This window comes from Hemiscyllium ocellatum, chromosome 34 (assembly GCF_020745735.1).
Source record: "Hemiscyllium ocellatum isolate sHemOce1 chromosome 34, sHemOce1.pat.X.cur, whole genome shotgun sequence".
NCBI classification, from domain to species: domain Eukaryota; kingdom Metazoa; phylum Chordata; class Chondrichthyes; order Orectolobiformes; family Hemiscylliidae; genus Hemiscyllium; species Hemiscyllium ocellatum.
In genome coordinates, this window is record NC_083434.1 from 24,507,065 (window position 1) to 24,517,081 (window position 10,017).

Here is a 10,017-nt window from a genome sequence, read left to right on the forward strand (position 1 = left end):
AGGTTGAGGTTCTGGATGTAAGTTTGCTCACTGAGCTGGAATGTTCATTTTCAGATGTTTCATCACCATGCTAGGTGACATAATCAGTGAGCCTCTGGTGTAGCATTGGTATTATGCCCTGATTGCTATTTATGTGTTTCAATTTCCTTGGGTTGGTGATGTAATTTCCTGTCTGGGTGATGTCATTTCCTGTTTTTTTGCTACAAAAAGCAGATGAAAATCACCTTTACAGCGGATTCAAAATGAACAGATCCCCAATGAGCACAGTCTGTCAATTTAGACAATAGACAACAGACAATAGGTGCAGGAGTAGGCCATTCTGCCCTTCCAGCCAGCACCACCATTCATTATGATCATGGCTGATCATCCTCAATCAGTATCCTGTTCCTGCCTTATCCCCATAACCCTTGATTCCACTATCCTTAAGAGCTCTATCCAACTCTTTCTTGAAAGTATCCAGAGATTTGGCCTCCACAGACTTCTGGGGCAGAGCATTCCACACACCTACCACTCTCTGGGTGAAGAAGTTTCTCCTCAACTCTGTTCTATGTGGCCTATCTCTTATTTTTAAACTGCGTCCGCTGGTTCAGGACTCACCCATCAGCGGAAACATGCTTCCTGCCTCCAGAGTGTCCAATCCTTTAATAATCTTATATGTCTCAATCAGATCCCCTCTCAGCCTTCTAAACTCAAGCATATACAAGCCCAGTCGCTCCAATCTTTCAGCGTAAGATAGTCCCGCCATTCTGAGAATTGACCTCGTGAATCTACACTGCAGTCCCTCAATAGCCAGAATGTCTTTCCTCAAATTTGGAGACCAAAACTGCACACAATATTCCAGGTATGGTCTCACCAGGGCCCTGTACAGCTGCAGAAGGACCTCTTTGCTTCTTTACTCAATTCCTCTTTTTATGAAGACCAGCATGCTATTAGCTTTCTAAGTAACAAACCCAAACAAGCAGACAAAATGCACCTAGAAACCCTAGCCAATCTCCCCTGCATCAAAGACATCTCAGAGCTGATTGCCAGACTACTCAGACCTCTTGGCATCATGGTAGCCCACAAACCCACCAACACACCAAAGCAACAGTTGATGAATTTAAAAGACCCAATACAGACAACAAGCAAAACAAACCTCATTTACAAAATATCTCACAAGAACTGTAACAAACACTACATTGGACAAACAGGCAGAAGACTAGCCACCAGGATACATGAACATCAACTAGCCACACAAACTCATGACTTACTATCACTAGTATCCTTATATACGGATGCTGTCCATCCTAGGACAAGCAAAACAGAGACATGCACAAGGATTCCGAGAAGCATGGCATTCCAAACGGAACTCTATCAACATCGACTTAGATCCCATCCACCTCCCTCTGAAATAAAAGAACATGAAATGACATCACCATCCCAAGGAAATCTAAACACATCAATAGCAAGCTGGACATAACACCAGTACTTCACTGGAGGCTCACTGATGATGTTACCTAGCATGATGATGAAACATCTGAAAACGAACCTTCCAACGCAGTGAGCAAACTTACATCCACAAGTTAGAGGCAGTTTTAAAGTGGTGACAACTGGATGCTGTGCCGAATTGTTCTGAGACATTGCGTCTAGCATACATAGGTACTTGCTCTTTCTCAAGGACTTGGTTATTGGCTGCAAGTTTCCATACAGTTTGGATTGATTTTAAATTGCAAGTTCCATGGGTATCTAAATAAAAGAATCACTCAAGAATATCAAATGTTATTCTAATGTTTCTGGCAGTAATTTTGGGTTTCCGACATTGGCTAGGAAATTTGATTTGATTGATTGTCGTCATATGTAGTTGAAAATGTGTTGCTGGTTAAAGCACAGCAGGTCAGGAAGCATCCAAGGAATAGGAAATTCGACGTTTCGGGCATAAGCCCTTCATCAGGAAGGGCTTCCTGATGAAGGGCTTATGCCCGAAACGTCAAATTTCCTATTCCTTGGATGCTGCCTGACCTGCTGTGCTTTAACCAGCAACACATTTTCAACTGTGATCTCCAGCGTCTGCAGACCTCACTTTTTACTGTCGTCACATGTACTTAACTGCAGTGAAAAGTTTTGTTTTGCAAGCAGTACTGGCAGGTCATAGGGTGTTTTGACAGAACAAGGCATACAGGGTTATGGCTGCACAGGAAGTGCACATAAGATCAACACTAGAATTGAAATTAGAGAGCTCCACTCAACAGTCTAATAACAGTGAGGATAGGTCAATATAAAAGTGCAATCTGCTATCCACAACATGCTCACCTCACCTCAGCAGCCTTGCACACAAACAAATGCAGGAATAAAATTATCTCTGGTAATAAATATATAAAGTAAAGTGGGGAAAATTATGAGAAAGATGTTTAATTCTGTTTGTTGTAGAAAATGTCCTTAATAAAGCAGCATAATATAATGTTCTGTTTTTTAGGGCTATTATGTCACATGGTTCTATTCCAAAGGAGGAGAGAGATGCCCTGGGGATAAGTGATACCCTAATCCGATTATCTGTTGGTTTGGAGGACATTGTAGACATTATCGAGGACCTACATCAAGCACTAAAGGCTGCAGTAAGATATCTAATTCAAATAGAGAAACAAAGTTTCTGAATATTTCTTTCATGATACATATAACAGAACACCTTGAGTAAAAGTGAAAGTCTTTTTTCTTTAGTGGAACTTGCAATGTTTCTAGTCCCCCATGACTTCTCCAAAGTAGCTATTCTTGGCTGTTCTGTGCTGATGCCCAGCCTTAATATTTGATTCTAATTGGATACAAGTGGCCTTGGTTTTTCTGATTAGGTTGGGGAAGGACAGGCTCGAGCTTTTAATTCTAGTTTGAAATGAGTAGTGAACCAGAAGGATGGAATTATGTGGTGATTGCTGAGAGTGAGAGTTGAAGGTGCAGGATGGGTATACATCGTTTGAACCAAGTGTTTGTGTGGAGGTTAAATATTGTCATGAGTTAATTGGACCAAATGGCCAATTTCTTTGTTGGAATTTCTATACATTTCCATTATTACTATCTCGCGACTTGTTCTGGAAAGCATATAGATGTTGAACAGGGTAAGGTTTGATCCTTGGAGGGAATATTCTGCTGACCAGCAGGGAAATGGGCACTTGGAAAAATGCAAGACAGTTTCTGGCCCCTGTGACACTCTATAGCATAGGCAGGGTGCTGTCTTCAGGAGAGGTATGGATTATTTCACAGAAAGTGTTCATACACTCCTGCTAATAATCAGTACTTCGGTGACCCAGTCAGTTTTTCATTGTTTGCTGATAAAATAAGCCCTGAGAAGGACCCCATCCACAGCCAGGCCAACACCAGTTCTGTTTCTCTTGAATTTGACTTACTTTTGGGTGAGGAACTGGGGAGAACAATTTCAAATGATGGGATTGAGTTTAAAAATTTCACTCACTTCTTTTTTATTGAACTGTTTCTCTAGCATCCGAATGAGATTAAACCTGCCGAACAAATTAACCAGTGAGTGTTCCCTTGAAGAAAATGATTTATTTCGCCGGCAAAAAGCACAGTGGCAAAACATTTTGTATTGTTTATGAAGCTTCACTGAACTGTCACCGTTTAAGATGGTTTGACCTGTAACGAGTCATTATTTGATCCCATTAAATGCCAGTTGTAAAATGCATGCAACTAGATAAATTGTTGATTTATGTCTTCTGTAATTTTATGGGATATTTTGTGAAGGGTTGACTTGAATTAATTCCCTAAATTTAGGTTCATGTTGCTGTCATGCACTTCTCTCTGGAATACTGGTGGTGAAACTAAGAATTGATTTTCTTGATATATCAATGAGGTGAGATAAACAATGATTAGGAAACTAAAACAAATTTTCTGGAAACACTCAGCAAGTCAGACAGTGTTTGTGAAGAGAAACAGCGTTAACATTTCAGGAAAATGGCCTTTCATCAGAACTGGAAAGAATTGGAGTTATGAAAGATTTTAAGCATCCAAGGAGGCTGGGAAAGGAGAATAGATCAAAGGGAAAGTCTGCAATAGAGTGGTGGGCAGCAGAGATAGAATGACAGATGATGGTGCAAGGAAAATGAGATGGTAATAGTACAATAAAATAGGTCCCAAAATAGGAAAAATGGGAATAGCTGAATCATGACCAACTGCAAAAATAAAGACAATGGATAAGATTTGATTCGTTGAATTCGATGTTGAGGTTGTAAATGACCTAATTGGAAATGAATTGCTACTCTTGAATTTACATGTAGTTTTATGGGAACATTGCAGGAGGATGTGATCAGAGTGGAATGGAGAACTTAATTGACAGGTAACAGAAGCTCACCACACTTGTGAACTGAAGGGGGATGACCTGGTCAACCAATCTGCATTTTTCTCCCCAACACTGAGGAGACTGCATCCGAAGCAGTAAATATTGTACACTACATTGACAGAAATATATGTGAGTCTCTGTTTCACTTGGAAGGAGTGTTTGATGCACTGGGAAGTGAAGAACTAAGCAGGGAAGTGTTATATTTCTTGCCAGTTTTCCATTATCCCTCACTTGTGCAACTATTCATTGGTGAGAAGTCTTTTCCTTGAAAAGCAGATCTTTGCCATCTTCCAAATTCTTAGTTGACCTGAGCCAAGTCCTGTAGCCTTTTCCTCTCTCTAGATCATTTCACTGGAAACTGTTGGCATGACATTGGGGATCTCAATTTCTTTGCTGCCCTCACATGTTGGTCCTTTCATTCCCCTGGACTTGCTACAGTCTGATCTTGTAGGTCCAGGTCTAACATTGGCATAAGCCAATGACAATGTTGTTTGTGAACTCAAATTCTCTCTGCCTGCAACTCTCTAACTCATGTCTTTGACATTGAACATCAAGCCAAACTTTTCCAGACTCATCTCAGCTCGAGATTTTCCCTCCATTACCACCAGCAAAGTCATCCTTTAGCCCTGTATAGCCTTGCTTCAACCACTTTACCTAGATTCATTAATAGAAATGCCCTGGTAGAACCATCGATTCAGCCTTCTTTTTCCCCTTTCCTATCTTGCCAATTTTTCTTGTGTCCCTGTGTTCAATGTCTTCCCATGAACATTGGCATTTCTTTCGATGTCCTCCGCCTTTTTAACAGTATCTTGGCCCTGATGGATCTCTAATCCTACTGAACTTCCAATCTCCAGGTAGCCTAAGGGCTGCTCAATTCTTTCTTGAACAAAGGTCCAATCAGTCCCTCAACATTCTTCCACTCTCACATTGAACAACTTCTTATTTCACTTATTCCCCTCAGTATTTCAGTATCATTGCCAGCTTTTCCTTTGAACTTGAAAATATCAGCAGTTTAGATTACTTACAGTGTGGAAACAGGCCCTTCGGCCCAACAAGTCCACACCAACCCGCCGAAGCGCAACCCACCCAAACCCTTACATCTACCCCTTACCTAACACTACGGGCAATTTAGAATGGCCAATTCACCTAACCCGCACATCTTTGGACTGTGGGAGGAAACCGGAGCACCCGGAGGAAACCCACGCAGACACGGGGAGAACGTGCAAACTCCACACAGTCAGTCGCCTGAGTCGGGAATTGAACCCGGGTCTCAAGCGCTGTGAGGCACCGTGCCGCCCCAGTTTTGCTTCTAATTTTCATGACTTGCTTTCACATGACCCATATTTCCTGCCTCAACTTCTGTTTGCATTTCTGGGTATAGGCTGTGGATTCGTATCTATAACTAGCCCACACCAAACTTTCCAAGCTTTCTTCCATATTGTTTTCTGTAAAGACTCGATTCCACACATCAAATGTCTCCAAATTCATTGCATCTGTTCTGACAAATCCATATCCCACATCAATGTTCTTGATGTCTTTTTCCCTCAACCAAGGAACCCCATCTATTGTGATACAGTGCCACTGAGTGTACCAGCTCCATTTCCCACCCTTCAGCTCTCACCCCATTCCCTCCCTTCCAGAATAATGATAATGTTCCACTTGTCTTCATATTCTATATACAACAGCTTCCATATTCGACACATATCTTCTAACAGTAGCACCAATATCTCTTTCTCTCACCATTCTGCATTCTAAAGGACCTTTCCCCAACAATGTCCCGATACATTTCTCAGTCACCCACATAGATGCCCTCCTTTTCCCACAAAACCTTTCCAAACATAGACAGGATGTGCCTTTTGATCTCTTCTTACTTGATGCTACTTGCAAGAGTAGCAAACAGCATGTTCTTTAATGAAGACCCCAGCCCCTTCAAGGTCTGCTCAGCTTTCCAGGTAAATCAGCGGTTTACTTGTACTTTCAATTTAGCAACTGCTCATGTTTAGACATTTAATCCCTTGCTCCTTCCTACCTTTGACTCAGCTGGAACTATTTTTTGTTATTTCTCCTTTTCACGTCTCTGTACTCTCTACATCACTTGTAACATTGTCTATTTCTGGGGAGAGGTCATTACTATCTCTGTTTTTCTGACTACAAATGCTGATTGATCTGCTGAGTACTTTTAAAGCAATTTTTTGTCTTTTGTTTCAAATTTCCAGTGTCTATGGTATTTTGCTTTTTTAATCATGGTTTGGAGAACATTAAATGTCTAACTGTAGTATGTACCCTTAGGTTTCTTGTTTTTAATCATGTGAAAGGACAGGGTACATGTAGAATTTGACATTTACCACAATTGCACCCAAGCTGGATATTGACTGTGCAGTACATTCTTCATTATTATTGTCTTTTAATACACTGGTAATGAAGTTTCTCCATAATTTTTTCAATCCCAATTGCTGACAGAGACTTTATATAATTCCAAATTATATAAAGTGGGGCGGCAAGGTGGCACAGTGGTTAGCACTGCTGCCTCACAGCGCCAGAGACCCGGGTTCAATTCCCGACTCAGGCAACTGTGTGGAGTTTGCACATTCTCCCCGTGTCTGCGTGGGTTTCCTCCGGGTGCTCTGATTTCCTCCCACACTCCAAAGATGGCCATGCTAAATTGCCCGTAGTGTGGGGTAGATGTCGAGGAATGGGTGGGTTTCGCTTCGGCGGGTCGGTGTGGACTTGTTGGGCCAAAGGGCCTGTTTCCACACTGTAAGTAATCTAATCTAATCAAATGTAGGGGAGATGGTGGATGGTGACAACTTGTTACACTTAGTAACCTAGTGGCCCAGGCTAATGCATTGGAAACATGCGTTCAACTCCCACGATGGTGGAATTTGAATTCAGTTAATAGGTTTCTATTATAAAGTTAACGCCAGTAATGGTGACCATAAAACCATCATAAATGCTATCAAAACACATTTATTTCACTAATTTCCCATCTAAGCCCCTGGTGGACTAGGGAAGTCCCTGTTAGTAATGGGGAAATTAAAATTACCCACTACCATAATATTCATCTCATATGAAACATAAACAAGAACTTTCAGACTATTCCCACCAGCAGCCAGAACATCCCCTCTCATCTACCCATTCATCATGAAACTGGCAAAAAGATAATTTCATTCTGACAAATCACGAATGAGCAAAGCTGTGAAAGTGTTGTTAGTCAACTTAACATCAACATCAACAGCCCTATGCATAGCCTTGATGAATTGAAATTCATTTTTACAGCTTCTGTGTGATGTATCCCTTGTGATTCGGCAGTTCAAGAAAGTTGAGGAAGAACTTTTCTTTTGTATCAGACATATCATTGCTTTTTCAAGAGGAGACTGTGTTGTGGAAAGTGTGGAAAGCTGATGGGTGGAATTCAAACATGGTGCCCTGGGAAAGACAGGTACGGATTTCATTCAAAGATGTTGGGCAGGAAAGAGACATTGCAGGATGTAATTTTCAAGGATGGTGGGGTCAAGGTTTTTTTAAGACAGGTGTTATAATAGCAGGGGGACAAAACCTGAAAAGACTGAGACATCAACAATGTCAGCTAAAAAGGGAATGACAAGGGTTGGCTATTTGTCAGCAATTTAGCCTGAATAGGGTCGAGAGAGTAGGAGATGGGTCTTACAATAAGATAAGCTGGGAAGGCAATGAGAGAGGATAGGAGAGAAAGCTGAGCTATAAGTTGTGCTTTTGAAAGATAGAGTTTTGTACACTGTGAGAATGTTAGTGTGTCGACATGATGTGGAAGTGCCGGTGTTGAACTGGGGTGAACAAAGTTAAAAATCACACAACACCAGGTTATAGTGTAACAGGTTTATTTGGAAGCACTAGCGTTCGGATTCTTGCTCCTTCATCAGGTAGCAGATGAAGCATGTTGAATTTGTGATGCTGGTTATTGCAAAGTGAGCCTCTCATATTGTTGTTTTGTTTTGCAGAAGCATTGCTCTTGACAGTAATCACCTTGGCAATTACTCTTCCAAATGCACTGCATTATTTGCTTCTTTCCTGCTACATGTATAGGACATCCCGCTATCTCTCCATCAGGATCTCCAGTGCTAAGTCTGAATTCCCTTGGTATCTTCCCCATCAATCCCTGAACTTCTTGATTCATGTAGTCTTTTGTTAGCCAATGAGTTAGGGAGGCATGGTGGTTAACATTGCTACCTCTCAGCGCCAGGGACGTGGGTTCAATTCCAGCCTCAGGTGATTGTCTATGTGAGTTTTCTCCAGGTGCTTGTGTTTCTGCCCACAGTCCAACGATGTGTGGGTTAGCCTTGTTAAATTGCCCATAGAGTCCAGAGTGTGCAGGTTAGGTGGATTAGCCAGGAGAAACGCAGGGTCTGGGTGGGATGCTCTTCAGAGGATCAGTGTGGAGTTAATGGGCCACCTTTTCAATTTATGAAAGACATACCACTAGATGAAAATTGGTGCATGAGTGGTAGATGTGCAGGTCTCATATTTAGTGCCTTCTGGCAGTTTAAATCTTCACCAATCAAACCCCAAAAATGGATATTTAAACAAACGTGTCTTATTGGGACAATACCCACTTAGTATTAATTTTAACCCTTTCACCAAAATAATGCGCTGCCAGTTTTCAAGGACATATAGGGAAAAAAAAATTGCCAATGAAAGGCATTATATTGGAGCTTTTTGCAATTGTTCTGATGAGTGCAAGTGGAAAAACATCGACAAAATGTCGTTTTTTTAGAAAGACTCAAGGACGGTGACACCTAGGCTAATGAAAATCTGCCACCTCATAACTTGTAACAGTAAAAAACATCTGCTCTTCCCAAAAGTCAAAATGATGACTTGTGCAGTTTTAAAACTATTTTATCACAATAAAATATATTTGTTTCTCTCTGACCCTGCAATTTTGTATGTCTTGATTGCATTAATGACAATGGTGGTGAAATTCAGGAAGAATAAAGGACATGGGGATTGTGATGTATGGTTAACATGCACTTGTTATTCCCTCCCTTCCTGTTAACAGCTCTACATGTGTCCTTCCACTTTCTTTTGCTCAATCAGCATTCTGACCCAATGACGAGCAAAACCCCTTCAACCAATCCCCCCCAAAGGCCATTTCATATCAATGAAGAAAAGGGAAGAAAGATTAAAGAACAGCACACAAAGCATAAAGGCAACAAAGGAGAAGCCAGTGTTCTGAAGAAGGGTCACTGGACCCAAAGCAGGAACTCTGATTTCTCTGCACAGATGTTGCCAGACCTGCTGAGTTTTTCCAGCATGTTCTGTTTCTTTCGTTGTTGTTAATGAGGAGACAGAGATGGGCAAAAGTAGGAAGGAGGCAGAAGATGACAGGTTTATGCAGCCTGAAAACAACAACATGGGGAAAAGGAGTTGTGGTATTCTATAGCTTTACTTGAACAACACCAGCGTATCTACTCCATTTAAAAAAAAGGTTTGACCACAATAATCGGTCAAGTTGATGATGAATTTAGTTAAAAAGCACTTATAAATTTCATGACTCAAAAATTAGCTGATGCAACTCCGTGGATTATATTTCATCCTCATCAATTAATTAAAATGCTACTTAATGTATATAAGTAACAATAAATAATCAATATTGTTTTTGGTTAGAGCACGGGAACTGGATTAATCTTGGACATAGTCACTGTATGACAGAACTGGAGAAT

General features: G+C 41.1%; 1 protein-coding gene across 1 annotated transcript in view; it reads left to right on the forward strand.

The window, feature by feature from the left end:
- The window catches only part of LOC132832116 (cystathionine gamma-lyase-like), a 71,341-nt gene extending 67,824 nt beyond the window's left edge, over positions 1–3,517 (forward strand). The window contains exons 11-12 of the mRNA XM_060849836.1: positions 2,453–2,591; positions 3,467–3,517. Coding sequence (XP_060705819.1) covers positions 2,453–2,591; positions 3,467–3,508 — 181 coding nt within the window. The 3' untranslated portion in view covers positions 3,509–3,517. The remainder of the gene's footprint in view (positions 1–2,452; positions 2,592–3,466) is intronic.
- Positions 3,518–10,017: the final 6,500 nt, after the last annotated feature.